At 36.2% G+C, this 18,379-nt stretch overlaps 1 protein-coding gene and 1 long non-coding RNA gene across 4 annotated transcripts in view; one reads left to right on the forward strand and one right to left on the reverse strand.

Moving 5' to 3' along the window:
• RNF145 (ring finger protein 145) overlaps positions 1 to 18,379 on the forward strand; it is a 51,540-nt gene that overhangs the window by 18,013 nt on the left and 15,148 nt on the right. For all 3 annotated transcript variants that reach the window (XM_023617308.2, XM_023617307.2, XM_070232989.1), the window contains exons 4-7: positions 5,152 to 5,243; positions 11,734 to 11,969; positions 14,539 to 14,714; positions 18,127 to 18,267. In XM_023617308.2, the coding sequence (XP_023473076.1) occupies positions 5,152 to 5,243; positions 11,734 to 11,969; positions 14,539 to 14,714; positions 18,127 to 18,267 (645 nt within the window). The remainder of the gene's footprint in view (positions 1 to 5,151; positions 5,244 to 11,733; positions 11,970 to 14,538; positions 14,715 to 18,126; positions 18,268 to 18,379) is intronic.
• Positions 11,007 to 18,379, reverse strand: part of LOC111767748 (uncharacterized) — a 47,419-nt gene continuing 40,046 nt past the window's right edge. Inside the window, exon 3 of the long non-coding RNA XR_011425036.1 lies at positions 11,007 to 11,355. This is a non-coding gene — a long non-coding RNA (uncharacterized lncRNA). The remainder of the gene's footprint in view (positions 11,356 to 18,379) is intronic.

Here is an 18,379-nt window from a genome sequence, read left to right on the forward strand (position 1 = left end):
TTGTTTCCACTTTTTGGCTATTATGAATAATGCTGTGAATATTCATGGTTTTTGTGTGGGCATACTTTATTTTCTTGGACATATACCTTGGAGTGAATTGCTGGACCCTGTGGTATCTAAATTCAAGCTTTTGAGGAACTGCCAGACTATTTCCTAAAGTGGCTGCACTATTTTACATTGCCATCAGCAGTGTATGAGGGTTCCAATTTCTCCATTTCCTTGTTAGCACTTATTTATATCTTTTTTAGTATAGCCATCATAGTAAGTGTGAAGTTATATTTCATTGGTTTTGATTTGCATTTCCCTGATGGCTAATGATGTTGAGCTGTGTTCATTAACCATTTGTAAATCTTCCTTGGAGAAATGTTTATTCTGAGCCCTTGCCTGTTATTTAATTGGGTTATTTATCTTTTTTTCATTGAGTTGTAAGAATTCTTTATATATTCTAGTTACAAGTCTCTTGTCAGTTATAGGATTTGCAGATGCTTTCCACCATTTGTACCCGTCTAGTTATATCAAGGCAGAATGTAGTGTGGTCCTGAGAAGGAGAATCAGTGCTTGGATAATTTACATAATTCATTCAGCACTTCAAAAACTGTTACAGAAAAAGACATTTGCAAATAATATTTTCTCAAACTGAAAATTGCATCAACTCTTGAAAAGCTGGGTCTCTCTTTTCCTTTAATACATATATAAGGAAGCTGATTATCCTTAAGTGAATAGAAACTTGTTTAGAATGTGTCTATAGAATGGATACAGCTTGTAGTTCAAAAGAATTAAACTTTAGAAAAATGCATGGCCTTAATTGGTGTAGTATGAGCATTTAATATTCTACTTGTACTCATTAGAATTTAGTAAATGTCAAGTTCTTTGTTTCTTAAAATTACTAAGCTATGCTTTTTTGTTTTAATTGCTTTTCCTCCCCAAATCCCCCCAGTACATAGTTGTATATTTTAGTTGTGGGTCTTTTTAGTTGTGGCATGTGGGATGCCGCCTCAACATGGCCTGATGAGCGCTGCCATGTCCGCGCCCAGGATCTGAACCAGCGAAACCCTGGGCCACTGAAACGGAGCGTGCAAACTTAACCACTCGGCCACGGGGCCAGCCGCTAAACTGCTTTTCATGTTGAGTGAATGTAAGGAATGTATTTTCCATTTCCAATCCTACTTTAAAATTGAAACTGTCCAGAACTATGGGGGAAAAAGAAAACTGTAGTTGACGTGATCATTCCTATGAGGTGTGGTCATGGTTTACATCCAGAAATCTGTTTTTCTCTAAAATTTTTAAACTCTAGTGTTTTTTTTTTGTTTGTTTTGTTTTTTTAAAGAAAATTAGCCCTGAGCTAACATCCACCACCAATCCTCCTCTTTTGGCTGAGGAAGAGTGGCCCTGAGCTAACATCTGTGCCCATTTTCCTCTACTTTATATATGGGACGCCTGCCACAGCATGGCTTGACAAGCGGTGCGTAGGTCTGCACACCAGATCCAAACTGGCAAACCCTGGGCTGCTGAAGCGGAAGCGGGCGAACTTAACCCGCTGTGCCACCAAGCCGGCCCCAAAACTCTAGTATTCTTAAATTGCTTGTTTTTTTGTTAGATTTATGAACCAAAATATCAATTTTTTATGTATATTACTTGAATTAAGAGTTCATGGGTTTCGAAAATGAAAGTATACCATTTTCCATCCTGGCTTTGGGTATGTAAGTATGTTTTCAAATGTAAAGCTTTCCCAAGAGTGAGTTATGTGTAAAATATAGGTAACTACCTCTTTATTTTATGCAAGTTTGTTTAATTAAAAGCTGTAGTTGAGGGTTTCTCTATTTCAAGATTATTAGCATTTGGGGCCAGGTCATTCTTTGCTGTGGGCGCAGTCCAGTGCGTTATCTGATGTTGACAACACCCTGCCTCTACTCCCTAGATTCCAGAGCATCACCAGCGCTCCGCGCCCCCCCCCCCCCCACCCCAACCCCACCCCGCCGGCAGTTGTGAAGCCAAGAAGTGTCCTTACTTGCCCAATGTTGTCTCCTGGGGAACAAAATTTTCCTCAGTTGAGAACCACTGCTATTAGATAAAGGAATTGTTAAAGTGAATTTTATCATTATATATTCAGCTTTTAATTCTGACTGGAATAAAACTGACTCACTTCAGTATTTGATATGTTTTCTTCTTTTGAACATTATCAGATCCAGGCACTAAATATTTGGTAGAAAGTCAGAAAGAAGCTGAGGAAAGAAACAGGGTGGTAGAGAAGATTTACATGATTAAACCCTGGGTAAATGAACTCTTCGATTGCTAGCACAGTCTTAGGGTGTAGGAGGTACTCAAATCCAGGTGTTGGAACGTCTCGGTATCTGGGATCTCTTAAATGGAGCAGTGCCTTTTGTTTGCACATATTGCAAAAGCTGACTTGGAGGGCTCAGCCACTTCAAACTGTGTAAAAGTAGATTAGGTTTCTTTGGAATTGACTTTGTTTGAAAGCTTTAAGTAGCCAGAAGGTACATACTGTTCCTACATTGTTCAGTGAGGCAGTCAGGTTGCTTAAGAGACTGTTAGAAGTGAAGTCTTTAATCACTTGGTAAATCGGTAAGCTTCTGGGTGGTGGTGGTGTTATTTATTTTTTGTAAGTTGTATGCTTCTCTCTAATGAATATTTGTTCAGTTATGTCTCCACTCCTGGTTTGTCACTTCATGCTGATGGACTGTGTCTTTCTTATCTGCTGCAGTATTCCCAGAGCCTAGCAGTATGCTGGTAACATTATATACACAATAAACTCTTTTTGAGTTAAAAAAAAGTATAGAGAATGTTAATCTTCCTTAGGAGTTTTGTTATGTGAAATTAGAATTTAAAGTAAGAGACTAAAGAAAGAAAAAGAAGCTTTAAAGAAGAGAGGAAGCTAAAGTAGGCTGGGAAATAATGCAAAACAATTAACGGGTGTCTCAGCAATAAGAAATTTTAGGATAGTGTTGAGTTTGCTGAGGTATATTATAAAACGTCCGTAATATGGTGACAAAAGCAAATGAGAAAGAAAACATGACAAGGAATCCAACTCTGCAGCCCCCCCCCCCTTTGCCCCTCACTATGAGAGAGCACCTGGGGACTGAGGCCCTCTGGGGCACCTTTTGGCTTTTCCCCTTAGGGATAGTACTCCTGTAGACCCCCCTTTTTTATTGAGGTGAAATTCACATAACATAAAATTAACTTTATAAAGTGAACAATTCAATGGCATATAGTACGTTTGTAGTACTGGGCAAGCATCACCATTATCTAATTCCAAAACATTTTCATCACCCCAAAATAAAACCCAGTACCCGTTAAGTGGTCGTTTCTGTTTCCCCGCCTCCCAGCAAGCACCAGTCTGCTTTCTGTCTTTATGAGCTTGCCCTGGCCTCTTTTTAAACTGCATCTGTTGGAGAGGGCTATGCTATGGCATGCTGTGGCCAAAAAGAAATTAAGTTGGCTTTAGAGTTCTAGGTAGTACTGGGACTCAGAGTTAGATCTCTTTTAAATATAAATTTATTTCTTTGATAGCATTTTTCAAAGACTTCATAAATGTATGTGGTATTTATATGTGTATTTTATTTTAAACTTCATAATTCTCTTAATTCTTTTAGCTTTCTATTCTAAAACTATGTAAAATATAATAATTACATTGATGGTTACCTACAGTAATCTAGTAATCAGATCTTTATACTGTGTGATTTGCATGTGTAGCATTTGTACCTCTCTGCGTTAAAACAGGGTGTCAACCACTGACCTTCTGGACTGGGTGGTTCTTTGTTGTGGGGGCTGTTTTGTGCACAGGCGGAATGTTTTGGCAGCATCTTGGCCTAGGTGCCAGTAGTACCCCCCGCTTCCAACTGTGACAACTAAAAATGTCGTTAGACATTGCAGAATGTCCCTTTTGGGGCGAAATCACCCCTGGTTGACAACTACTGCATTAAAATCCTTCTTCTTGAGAATTTGGCTTTCTCTTTCCATAGAAAGAGACCATTAATACATTATTTGTCAGAAATAGTCATCATAGAGTGATAGAGGAGAATTGCTAAATCACCCATGAAGCTTAGTCAGTCATTGATTTTTTATAATTATTCCTCAGACTGCTCCCATTCTCAAAACAATTTTATTTTAGTTTTTAATTTTGTTTTTTGGCAATATTCTCCTTGCTGGTTATGTAAGGGTCGTTTCTTGTTTGGCTGTGCTGTGCTAAAGGAATTCAACTTGATTGCCTAATAGGAAGTAATTTCATAGAAAAAGTAAATATAGCCATGTGCGTTTGTTCAGAAATACTTGAAATGTTCAGACTGTTTTTAAAATATGACTAAAGCATTCAGCAGTTGAAGAAAAGAGGGAGAAGTTTTTTACACAAATTTGCCTACTTTGATGTCAAAAGAACTTAAGACAACTATCTTCTAGTGTTACCACTTAACTTACTAGTAATAAATTGTTCCTTTCTGTGCATCCTGGTTACGCCCTAGAAGTTCTGTTTTCTCAGAGTGTAAAGGCTCTTTGGCTCCTACTTAAATCTTGTTATTTCTCAGTAATCACGTGTTAAATGAATTAAATTTAAAAAGGAACATTTGATTTAAAATTTGTTTCAAAATAAATTTGTAGCCTAGTTAAATGTTATAATTCTAATTATAGATTTGCTATAGAGTTGGAAGTGACAGTTTTTAAGGATTGTGCTGCTATGAGCCAGTTTTCTAACTAGTTTGTGATTTAACTGTAAGTAAGTATAACTGGGGACAAAACTTTGGGGAAAATAAGACAGGAGGGATGGTGGAAGAGAGACAAAGGGGAAATTTAATGTATTATTACTGGGTATTATCAGTTAAGTAGTGAGGTTCAGAGATGGCATCTCAGCTGGCTTTTTACTGTTTGTAGGCCATAGGAAGAAAGAAAATCCCACAGAATGGAGCCTTGGCTGTCTTCTCTGCATAGTAAAATTGTTTAAGTAAATTCTGTTTCCAGTGCCTGGAAGAAGGAGATGAAGGCCATCCCTATATAATTCTTTATACCTAAATTTTTCCTTAGTATAGATGTGGAGAGAGGTGTTATTAACATAATATTCTTCTTATAAGAATACTTGTAGCTGCTTCTCTCTCCTATATGTGCTTGAAATGTATCTAATATATTCTTATTTTATTTATTTAGAGACTACGTCAGGAGTGAACTGGAGTCCGCCTATGAAGGACCAATGTACTTAGAACCTCTCTCCATGAATCGTTTTACCACAGCCTTAATAGGTAAGTACTATAAAAGAATTAAAAGTGTAGGTAGGAACCAACCAGTCTTACTATCTTATAAAATTGGTGCATACTTACTACAAAAAAAAAAAATTGGACAACTCAGAGTTCTTCCTGGTGACTCTTTCAAAATACAGCCATTGTTAAATGTTATATTTTCTCAGCCTTTCCACCCCCCACACACATAAGTGTTTCTTAATTTACATTTATAATCCTGCATAGCCTATAGTTACTTGTGTTTTTTTGAGAGTATTTTAAGGATTTTGGAAGATTAATTTTTAAATAAAAGCTGATTATTAACAGTTGTCCCTTGGTGTCGACACGGGAGATTGGTTCCAGGACTCCTGCGGATACCAAAATCCTGTGATACTCAAGTCCCGTATGTAAAATGGCGTATAGTATTTGTGTATAACCTATGCCCATCCTCCTGTATACTTTAAATCATGTCTAGATTACTTACAATACCTAATACAATGTAAATGCTGTGTAAATAGTTATTATACTATATTGTTTAGGGAATAATGATAAGAAAAAAAGTCTGTACATGTAAAGACACAACCATCGTAGGCCTTTTGATCCATGGTTGGTTTAACCCATGGATGGCGGAAACCACGGATCCAGGACCAGGTTGCAGAGTGTTAAAAATGGAAGTGTTGGTTAAGATCCCCAAACCATATATGTATAGTCCAGAGTGACGTACCAGACCCTACCACGCCAGAGTTGCAAAACAGGAAGTGAGAGGAAACCTGTTTGTGCCTCTTAAACTCACTCACGTAGAGGGTGTTAAAAGGTTGAATGTTGGAGATTGTAGGAGGATTTCTTTAGAGAGAGCTGTTGTCTCTCTAATACCTTCCCAGCCCTTCACATCTAGAGAATTCAGCGGTGGACCATTTGGAGAATCACATGTCTTCTGTGGCTTAGTGGGGGATACTGTGGACTGGTGTCTGACCCAGGCCTACAAAATCTAAATAAAGCAGCACCATCCAAAACTAGCCACATGTGGCTGTCGAGTATTTGAAATGTGGCTGATCCAGATTAAGATATGCTGTAAGTGTGAAACACACACCCAATTTCTAAGACTTAGTACAAAAAGGGATGCAAAATGTCATGTTAATTTTTTAATAGAGATTGAATGTCCATATGATAATATTTGGGATGTATTGGGTTAAATAAGATACATTGTTAATTTCTCCTGATTTTTTTTTCTTTTTAAAATTTTAAATTACTTATGTGGCTCGTATTATAATTCTAATCTGATATAAAGGCCAACAGTGGGTTGTCTGGCTGTTGAGTTTTCTGACTACGGAGTGAAGATGTCTTGTGGATCTCTCCTGTATCTTCTAATCTGTGTAGACAAAGAATATTAGTTTCCTATGGACTAGATGGGGCCCCAAGAGTCTGGGATTTTCTTAGATCCTTCCAAGAGGGCCCTTACAAGGATGAGAAGACTCCAACAGGGATTGAACTTCCAGATTCCCAGGAGCTGAGGAAAGAACCAAAAACAGCCAGAGGAGGGTATGTAACAAGCAATAAGGGTACTAAAGGTGAGAGATCCACAGTGATGGGAACAATCTCAGAAGAATCCATAAAAATGCCCAGGAGAAAGGAGATTAGTTTTATATACCCCAACTCCGGGGAGTACCAACACCGTATCATTGTAAGGGTACAGTTGAATAAGAATTTCCTACTTCCCTCTCTCTCCTGCCCTACCTTTTTCAATCCTGGATAAATCAGGAGGAGAGAGAGATGGCGCAGAGAAAGAGGAAGAAGCCTGGTGTAACCTCTCTTTTCCCTCTCGCAACTGCAGATTTTCTGCCTGTCGTCCCATAGAAGGCTTGAGCTGGAGTAAGGGAAAAGCCTCAACTATAAATCAGTTTCAAAGTTTGGTTATTATTAGATTGAGACTGTAACCTTAGCTAGATTAGAAGAATTATGGGACTTGCTTTAGGGGCAGGAGAACGCTTAATTTTCACAGAGTGGATTTTAAAAGACAGCAGGAGACAAAAATAATGGTGCTTTATGACTATATCCTGTGAGTTGGGGTATTCAATAATGGTAACATTCATGTCTGAAAATGTTTGCTAGGTTAGAAAGCTTGTAAAATATTCTCTTTTATTCTGCGACGAATGCAATCTAGTATAAATCTGAAACATATTTCCTTAAGTTTTTCCTATCAATGGCTGGGATAGTCTGTTTATTCAACTAAGATTCATTTAATTGGAAATAACACAAAATCCTTAAACTATTAAGTCACATATTTTTTTCCAACTTTGGTTTTAATGTAACTTTCTACTTTTCTTCCATTTCGCTAATGAACTTTTAGTGAAAAACTAAGAAATTTGAGCATGCCATCATTTTTTAGGGTTGAGGACTTCTTGGAGATAGTTCTAATAGTGGAATCTTGAAATCTGAAGAGTTCATCTTGATTTTGATTTATTCAGAATTACCAGTTGGAATGGGCACATAGAATTAAACAACTTCCCATTCTTTTGGAGTTTCAGGAGAGATTTTCACTAACAATATGATTCCTTCCTTCTTTCAACTAAATAGAAGTAGTCTCCTCTTAAAGAGAGTCATAGCATATGAGTCATATTCTATGAAAGAAGATTAATGAAGCCTGTAACCCTTGAGCTCAGCACTGAATGTTCTGGCATAGACTTACGGGAAGTTTCACAGCTTAGAGGAAGTTTACATTATGCTGAACAAGGACATTTAAATATCATAGTCAGGAGTACAGTGAAAGTAAGATATACCAGAACGAAAATTCCTAATTGTTTCTAGTACTAAAGCGTTTCCTCCAAGCAGTTTATTTCTTTCAGGGTTTTAGCTAAATTTTTAATTAAAGAAATACATTTATTTTTAAAAGTCAAATACCACAATTTTATGGTGAAAATCGGCTCTTTCCTGGACAACTTATCTCTGCTCTCAGCTGTCATTCCCCAGAGATCTCTTCTTTCAACTCATGATAATTTCTTCCCTGCTGTTTTCTGTTTGGCCCCTTTCTGGAAATCCTGTTAATTAAAGAAGTTTCCTCCTACATTGCGCCCCTAACTTTCTTATGTTCTGTTTTCCTTTTCTCTCCCTCTCTCTCTTTTTTTTTTTTTTTGTCTTTTACTTTCTGAGATTTCCCAGCTTTATCTTCCAACCCTTTTTACTGTATTTTTTTTGTTATATATTTTTAATATCCAGGAGCTTGTTTTCATTGATAGTGTTTTTGTATCATGACAGTCTTTTTATTTCTTAGATATATTCTTTCTTTCTTTGAAGCTCTCTTTTGTTCTTTGCATTTTCTCCATTTCCTCAGATCTTTTTTCTGTTTGTTTTGGTCTTTGTTTTTCATGGGACAGCAGTGTTTCTCAAGCCTGGATTAGAATCATCTGGTTATATTAAATACAGAATTATAAATACTGATGCCTAGGTCCCATCTGAGGCTGATTAAGTCAAAAGTTGTACTTAAATATGTGGAGTCCTTGACTGATCATTTGTATTAACGTGAGTTAGTAAGTTGTTGGTTGTAATCTCTTTAGGGCTTACCAGCTGATGTGTTTCATAGTTGGTGTCCAAATGGGACTGGCTGTTTTTGAGGGGGCCCCTAAGTGTGAGTATTTGTAGGTTTTTTTACTTGAATTTGGTCAGTTTTCCCCAAAGAGCAATCTTTCTATCCCTTGTAAGGGAGGCCAGTGTCAGTGACCAGAAGTGAGTGGCAGTAAACGTGGCAACAGTGTTTGGGACTCTAGAGAGATCTCATCTTTCAGGGTACGGACTTTTATTTTAGTTTCCTCTTTTCATTTGGGCACCTCACCTCTTCCTTGGGCTGTGCGTGTGGTGACCAGGAGCCTGTTTCAGCTTCTCCAGAGAGCAAACTTCACTCTTCCTCCCAGGGTGAGGGGACGAGTCATGGCCTGGCTAAAACCACAGTTAGCTGCCTCATATTTCTTTGTTTTCTATCCTCCAGAGAGTTATCAACATATCTTACTTTGGCAGCCTTTCCTCTTGTTTTATTATTCAGATTTTCCTCTTTTTTGGGCCTTTATGAATGTTTTTCCCATTATTTCATTATCATCAGTTCTTTAAAGGCTACAATTAATACTTTGTGGAAGAAAATACCACGTCTTATAACATAGTAAATGGTTAATAAATGTTCAGCTTTCTGTAAAAATGGTTGCCATTTGTGTATCTTCTAATAATAACATGGATAGAACACAAACAAAAATCCCAAAGTATTGTGTTGCTTTTTATTAGCAAGAAGGAAGAAAATTTGACTAAGTGATTCTTAATCTGAAATAACATGTTCAAGAATTTCCAAGAAATTCTGAAAGGAGCAATGAGAGGAGACTTGTCCAGTCAGTGAAATAAAACAATGTGGTACTGTCCTCAGAGAAGATCATTGAAAAAAAAAATAACAAGTTCCAACACAGACACACATATATTTGCAGTACATTAAAGTGGCATTTCAAATGAATGAGAAAAGAACTGGATAATTACAATAGCTAGTTTTAAGACAACTGACTGAACACCTGGAAAAACAAACTTTGATATTTACTTTTTATCTTACTCTAAAATAAATTCCAAATGTATTAATTAACTCTCCCTGCATTTTTCTTTTTTTTTTTTTTTAGGAAGATTGGCCCTGAGCGGATGTCTCTTGCCAGTCTTCCTCTTTTTTTTCCTTCCCCAAAGCCCCAGTGCATAGATGTATATCCTAGTTGCAAGTCGTTCTAATTCCTGGATGTGGGATGCTGCCACAGCATGGCTTGATGAGCAGTTTGTAGGTCCACATCTAGGATCTGAACCAGTGAACCCCAGGCTGCTGAAGCGAAGTGCATCAACTTAACCACTTGGCCATGGGGCCTGCCCCCAAACGTATTGACTTTTAAATTAAAGATTACTAAAAGAAGATATTGATTACTTGTATAATCTTGAGTAGGGGGAGCCATGTAATTAACCATGGCATCAAAGGTGAAAACTATTGAGGAAAAGATTGATAGGTTTGACTATTTACAATAAAAATTTCTATACTGTAAGAGAAAAAAGTTATTAAAATATTCAAATGACACATTGGGAAAATACACTCATATGACAAAGGAAATTAATATCTTGATCAAGCCATAGAAGGCTACGTATCCTAATAGAAGAATGGACAAAGAATTTGAACAAGCATTTCACCAAATAATTCCAAATGTTTTTATATACTTACTGGTAATGTCAGTGCTACTGATAATCAGCAAAGTACAAATTTAAAAAAATTTAGGAAATAATTTCTTGGTCTTCCCTTTCTTAAATTATTTTCACTGTTGGCAAGTCAGTGGGGAAATGGGCACCTTGTACCTGAGTGTTTTGTTTCTGTAGGGCAATTTGACAGTGTGTGTCAAAAGCCTTAAACAATGTTTCTTCTCACTCAGTAATCCTACTTTTAGGAATTTAGTCTAAGAAAATATTAGGAAATTTGCTATGAGTAGTTTATACAAGGATGTCATAAATGTACAAGCTTATTCATAACGAAGCATTTTATAAAATATTTGAAAAAAGCCAAATGCTAATAGTACGTCATATACATTGTGTAATATACCACAAAAAAAAACTATGTATATGTATTTATTGCTGTGGAGAGATATGCATAATATGTATTAAATGAAAAAAGCTGATTATAAAATGGTATGTATAATTTTATAAAAATTATAAAATCATGTATACTATAATCACCTTTATATGAAACATTTGTGTATGTTCACATGCATAGAATAAATCTGAAAAGGCAGCAAATACTATGAATAGCTAACTTTTATTGAGCGCTTATTAGGTCTCAGATACAATGCTAAGGCTTTACATGTAGTACTTCTTTTAATGGACCCACCTACTTTTTGGTGATAGGATTATAAGAGTTTGGGTTTTTTTCCTTTTTGCTTATGTATACTTTCTAACTTTTCATAATGATGATGCATAATCCTCTGTGAGAAGAATTTCTTAAACTTTTCAGTTATAACTCATTGAGTCATTTGGGAATGCTTTCATGGTACTATAAGAGCAATTAAAGATCGAAAACCTCGCAATAAGTCTTGTCGCAGCATGATCTCGGACGGGCAGCTGTGTCTCTTGGATTTTATGTTTTCACCTATAGACCAGAACAGTTAAATATTTAGGACCTTTGTAAAAGGAGCTTTATATAAACAATAGTTACTGAATTACTGTAATATTGAATTAGACGTTTTAATAAACTTTCTCCATATTATGCATGCCATCTGGAATATGATGAAGACCATTTGGATATTTGTGCTGCTTTTTTCAAATCAGTCCTAGGGAATTGGTGTTCAAAATTCACAGAACAAGTGAATGTGTAATTATGGTCAGATGAAGTTAAAACTTGATTTAAAGTATTATCTAAGAGATCTTAGTAAGACTTCTTCAAAAGCTGTGTCATCATCCTCGTTTTTTGTTTTTGTTTTGTGGATACCAAATCTCAAAATTAAATGCATTCTCTTCCCCATTTTAGGTCAGTTGGTGGTATGTACTTTATGCTCCTGTGTCATGAAAACGAAGCAGATTTGGCTCTTTTCAGCTCACATGCTTCCTCTGCTAGCACGACTCTGCCTTGTTCCTCTGGAGACAATTGTTATCATCAACAAATTTGCCATGATTTTTACTGGATTGGAAGTTCTCTATTTTCTTGGGTCTAATCTCTTAGTACCTTATAATCTTGCGAAGTCTGCATATAGAGAATTGGTTCAGGTAAGACTGACAGTCACACACAGGCAGATAAGATTCTATGTAAATTTAAGGCTATTAGAGATGTAGTTCACTTTCATTTCACAGTCATGGTCATCGTAACATTCTGTTTGACAGTTTCAAAATAGCAACTATTTTCACCCCAGTTAGGAGCATCTGAGATTTACTATTATGAAGTTCTGTTGAGAGGCAGTGAAGTGAAGTGCTTCTCTGGAAGCAGACTGTCTGGGTTTTTGCTCTGGCGCTGCTGTTCACCAGCCACGTAACCTGGGGATAGTCACTTAAGTTCGCTCATCTGTAACATGGAGCTACTGACAGTGGTACTTAGCTCAGAGGGTTGCTGTGAGACTTAAATGAGTTCACTGCCAGGCAGACGATGCTCAGTATGTGTTAACTCTTATAACGAAGACAAAAATAATACAGAATTGAATACCTAGAGATCTAGTCCTGATTGTTCTCCTGATTATAGTCCTGCTGTGACTAGTTTTTTCCCTGTGTTTGCCTAATTTATTTAAATTGACGAGTTAAATAGTCTGGGCTATAATATGATGAATTTTGTTTAGGTATAGTACTTGAGCTGATTTTGACGACATAACATACTTCTGTCTTCCTACTTTTTTCAGCCTTTGCTCTAAAACAGATTATTCCCAGGCGCAAATAGTAGATATTCAGGTGGTAAATATTTCTACTTGATGTAATTGATAAGTTTCAGTATATAAGATTAGATCTTAAAACTGGCATTGGTGTAAAAAGAGAATGTTAAAATGGGCATTCTCCTTACATCTTGACTGTGTCCGTGACCTTAAGGTACAGGAAGCGCTCAGATTGGCCAAGCTGGTGGTACCAAGTGAAGTGTTATTTGCTGCTGTTGTGGCCCCAGGGGTAGATTTCCCAGAAAAATTTCCCTAAGCTCTTGGCCTTAGCCTGTTTCTACCTCCTTTCTTCATCTTACATAACAATTAACTTGGGCGATTTTCCTGAAAGTAGGTCTTCCAAAGAAGAGGAAGTTATTTTCACACTGTAAATGAAGAGCTTCTTCATGAGGAAGGGTTGCAGTTGTCTTCAGAGTCAGAATGACAAATTTAAGATGTGTATTTCTTTGAATCAGTCTTCTGGAGCTGTCCCCATTTGTAAGAAACAGTAGATATTCAGTAAATATTAATTGGATACTGTTTATTTAGTCACCATGAGGACAGAGCCTCCATTTTTCCATGTCTTGTTTACCCTCTTGGTTGCCATAGATTCATGCATTACTAGGTATTGTAGTTGAAAATAAGTTGTAGGTTATGAAATTCATGACCTGGAAAGAACTGGATAGGCAAGAAGTAGAAACTCATGCTTTTAGTGATCATCGTCTTGAATGGAAAGGATCAAGAGTACTCTCTCCCTCTCAGTGATCAGCTTTGCTGCTAATAATAATTTTGCAACTAGTTGGGCAGTTTCCTTTTTCTTTCAATATTTTCTAATCAGGGAAAAATAGAGGTTAATCTTCACTAGATTTTAGCAAAAGCATTGATTTACAGATGAAAACATTTAAATTTAGAATAACCTGCATGTCAGGATATTTTAACTTAATACTTAAAGATTTTTATCTACCTAGAGATAGATATTAATTAGAAACCAGTACAACTTGCAAGTCAATGTATTTTAATTTAAGATTTTTATAGTTTATTGAAACTTGCTGGTATCACATTGAGAGTTTCAGCAAAACCAGTTGGCTGCTCAAGTTAGAATTTGTAGCCTGCTTGGCAGAGCTCTGTTGTGTTACCAGGGTCTGGTCCCTGGCTTAGTAACTCCAGAAACTTAGTTATGTTTATACTTTCAGGCTGAATCAGATGAGAATTGATTCTCCTGATCAATCTCGTAAGAGATTGTTCTATAAACTAGAAAGCTAATTTTACTGACTTACAGTTGATTAATAAGCTTTTTTTAGGTGTTACCTTTTTTGCTGGTGTTAATGCACTTGGCAAGCCAAATCAGTTGAGAAATGTTGCTTGTTAAACACACAGTAGGAGCAAGGGGAATTGATTTGCCTGGGGGACAAGACTTGGTAACCATCTTTGCTCCACAGTGAACTTCTCCAGTGATTATACTGTCTTCCAGCAAACTAATTCTCATCTGTGACATTCTTGAATAAACCCTGCAAAATTCTTTCTTTTCTGTTTCCCCTTTTCCTCGTCCCTCAAGCAGTGTTGCATCATTCGTGCTAGTCCTGATCATTTTGATTAGATATGAGTAAGTTTACCAAGTCTCTTCAAGCTGCCTTTGACTAGTTTTACTCTGAATGTGACTTTCTTTTGACCTTATCTGTGAACTATATTAGGGCAGTATTCTGTTGCCATGTAATGGGTATATGTCAAGTATTAATAATAATTCACAATCAGTAGATTTTAAAAAAACATGCTATTTACTAACTGTATAGAGCTAACTTTAAAGGAATTTAGCTGAAACACTTGCAATAAAAGAAAATCTGTTTAATTTTTCTCTTTTAGTACTTTGGATTAAATTCTTTTGTGCTTAAAAGTGTGTGTTGAAATGATACAAGATGTTATTATCTTATTTTATTATTCAGGTAGTGGAGGTATATGGCCTTCTAGCCTTGGGAATGTCCCTGTGGAATCAACTGGTCGTCCCTGTACTTTTCATGGTTTTCTGGCTCGTCTTGTTTGCTCTCCAGATTTACTCCTATTTCAGTACTCGAGATCAGCCTGCATCACGGGAGAGGCTTCTTTTCCTTTTCCTGACAAGGTAAATAATAAGAGCATATAATACTATATATAACCTTAGGAAGAGAAAACTTTGATCTGGGGTAGAAAGTTTTGCAGATTAACTTTTATCAGTCGTATTATATTAATATTGCTAATTAAATATATTGATATTTAATTAAGCTAGGATTTTCATTCAGTGGATGCCTATGTCTGGCAATGCAGGGAGGTGCTGAATAATAATGGTGGTGTATTTGGCTGCAGTATGGACCAAAGTGCAGCAAATGAGTTGTGGAAAGATATATATAGCAAATTGTAAAAATATTTTTTCAGTTTCAAGTTAAGTTATTGAGTCAATAAAAGAAAAATGTTACAAAAAGTAACTATCATTCATTGAGTATTTAGTATGTTCCAGCCACACTACTAAACACTTTTCCTCCTACTTAATGTTTACAGCAGCCCTGAGGATAGGTGCCTTTACTGTCAGTACCATTTTATAGCTGAGGAGACCGCCCCATGAGTGACTCGCCCTGTGATGCTGCTTACACGCAGACCCTGAGTTCAGGCCCTGTTCCTTACCTATACACTTTCACTGGATCCTGGTGTTTGTAATGTTTTGCTTCATTATTGAGATAAAGTCAAATAATTGGTGAAATATCATAGTACTTTACTATTTAACTCAAAGGAATTCTAAGACTTGTTTTTTTAAGGTTTTGTTTTTTTAAAGAAAATCTTTTAAGTCATTAGAGTCTTTTTTTCTGCTTTGCTTTTTCTACTTCACTGCTGTGAGCTTATGCTAGATCCGCAGTTGTCATTTTTCCACTCTGAGTTTGGATCTCAAGCCCTCAGAATCTGGTGCGTAGGTATACGTCTTTGTTCCCTGGCTCTTTGTCACTTTGAAAAGCAAGAATGAACCTCCATCGTCCTGGAAAGTAGATAGAGGCAGATACAAGTTTTGAGTTTAGTTAATAGTGCCATTGTTTCTCAGCCGTCGAGATGGTGGAGCACTGTGCACCACATGGCGCAGGGAATGAGATGGTTAAGACCAATTGTTGTCCTTAAGGGTATGGCATTTGTTAAGATTGAAAATGTACTAAATTAAATATCAATAAAAATGTCATGGGGCAATACCTGTTTTGACAAATAAGTAGAATAAACTTATTGGTGAGTCAGATTTTGTAGTTTTTGAAAATAAGACTTTTACTTGGTAAATAGCTTTTATAAACATGCAATAAATTGATATCAAATACATTTTAATGGCTAATTCATTATTAATTGTTTCACTCCTATTTTTATATAAATATTATGGAGGTTTTATGCAGAATATTAAAATGTTCCATAAGTAACTTCATTGAAAGAGAGAGAGAGATACAATCCTGTGGTTAGGATAATAACCCTAGTGTGGAGCTGGGATTGGTCATGTTTTAAACCAGATTGTTATCCACTGTAAAGCACAGTCAAATGAATTATAGCATAATGTAGTAAGCTTAACAAATCAGTGAAGCTGTGAATGAATTTGGACTTACTTAGAGAGTAAGAAAATAATATGTGAGATTTTAGATGAGGTTTCGGTATCTTAAAGTAATTTTTCTCTCTGTTCCTTTCTTATACGTAAGATAGATTGTCCCCTCTCAGAATAAGAATATTTTAATTTGGTTTTTAATAGAGAAGTCCCCGTACAATTCTTTTCTTAATTTATGTCTCTGTAAGTGTTGTTCTTTGTCCTTCTAGAGCTCTCGTGCACCAGGTTATATTTGTGTGCTGCCTTGACCAAGAACAACTTATTTACAAAAAGAATTGCAAGTTTACCAGATACCCTGACTGAACAAACCAACAAAAAAAGCACACACAAACAAACTGAAAAACAAAAAGAAGATTTTTTTGCAGCCGAAAAATAGAAACTAAAATCAATAAAATGTATCATTGAAGAGAGAGGGGAAGAAAAATTTTATAAATTTCCCAAGCTCGCTCACTTCCCCAAAGCTAGGTTGAAACCTTTTGTTTTCTTTAGTATGTTCTCTTTTGAAAAATAGCACCACATACTTTTCTAAAGTGAGAGGGAAAGAATGTGCTCCTCTTGAAAATGTAGTTGAATGTTTGGGTGTAAAAGATTTCTGTCTATATGGAGACAGGAATAGAGAAATAGTGTAGACCTCCAGTAAAATTTTCAGACTTTTCCAGTGAGGATGAAGTAAAATTTTTAGTACTATTTTCAGCCATGGTTCTCATATTTTTTAATTACTTGATGTTGTGTTTAAACATATTATGTAATAATTTTGCTGAGAAAAATGTCAGTCACTTCAGAAATTATATTTGTATAAAATTATTTATTTTAGCTGTCAACCACCATGACTGGTAGATATTTTGGCTCGTAAGGGATATTTTTTCTCATCATAATGTACATTGGTCTACGTAAAATTAGATGTTTTCACATAAAAACTCCCTTGTAAGCAGTCGTGCGGGAAGGATGACTGGAGCAGAAGCGGGAGCTGCATAGTAGAGGGCGGGTGTTGATTTGCCTGAATGGATGCCTCATCCGAACGAATGAAATTCTTCCCTGAGATTCTAAAACTTAAGGTGTACAGTGGTTTGAACATTTTTTGGATGCTATATAAATGTTAAATCCAAATTATTAGTACATAATATTACATATATTTGCAAAATACTTGTAAGTTAATATCTACGATGGTCAATTAAAGTATTGAATGTATTTCCATAAAATATGAAAGTCTTTCCAGGCTGTAGTGTCAGGTCTTCCAGTTCTTCTAATAAGTAGTATTCATAGCAAACTTGTTTGTTAAAAATTGATCCTAAAATTATTTTCAAATAGTCTTGGGCTGTAATCTTGGACATGCTTTTGAAATGGCCCAGGAAAAAAATGCATTTAGCTAAACCTAAACTAAATTAAATTAAATTCTAAAGCACCATTAGTGTGGAAGATACTGTGTGGTGAGCGAGGTCGAGGGCTGCAGAGTCAGGTGGGCCCTGCCCCATAGCTGTCGGGTCAGACGAGGAGTTTGGACAAGTAACCACATTAGCGGTACGGTCTGACAAATTTGAACAGCCAGCATTTTTCAGAAGAAATAATGGGCAACTATACAAGTTTCTGTTAAATGTCATTGTGTTAATTATATGTTTCTTAAGGTTTGAACAAGATTTAAGCCCTTAGAGTTTTATTGCCTTTGAAGGAGATGATAGGTATATAGAAATAAGGCTTTGTTTCAGGTAGGGTGCTATGGACTGAATATTTGCCAGAGAGAGAAGAATGTAGGTTAGGATAATAAGAAGGGGTTTAAATTATTAACGGAATGGTTAGATGATTTCATCTCAAATTTTGGTTTGGGGTGTATTAGTTAATGAGGATCAGATCACGCTTGGTGGTTATTTAAAGGCTAAAGAAGTTTTTATTCCCAATGGAACGTTTTTATGTGTCAGCGTTTCCCCCTTTTTTCTAGTATTGCTGAGTGCTGCAGTACGCCTTACTCTCTTTTGGGTTTGGTCTTCACGGTTTCTTTTGTTGCCTTGGGCGTCCTGACACTCTGCAAGTTCTACTTGCAGGGTTATCGAGCTTTCATGAATGATCCTGCCATGAATCGGTAAGTTCTTTACAATGAATATCTCTAGAAATTTAAATCTTATATTTAACTTAAAGAAGTAATGATTAATTTTTTTTCTTGATGAATATTAGAAGAAATGGAATTTTGAGGA

Source organism: Equus caballus, chromosome 14, assembly GCF_041296265.1.
Source record: "Equus caballus isolate H_3958 breed thoroughbred chromosome 14, TB-T2T, whole genome shotgun sequence".
In the NCBI taxonomy this organism is placed as follows: Eukaryota; Metazoa; Chordata; class Mammalia; order Perissodactyla; family Equidae; genus Equus; species Equus caballus.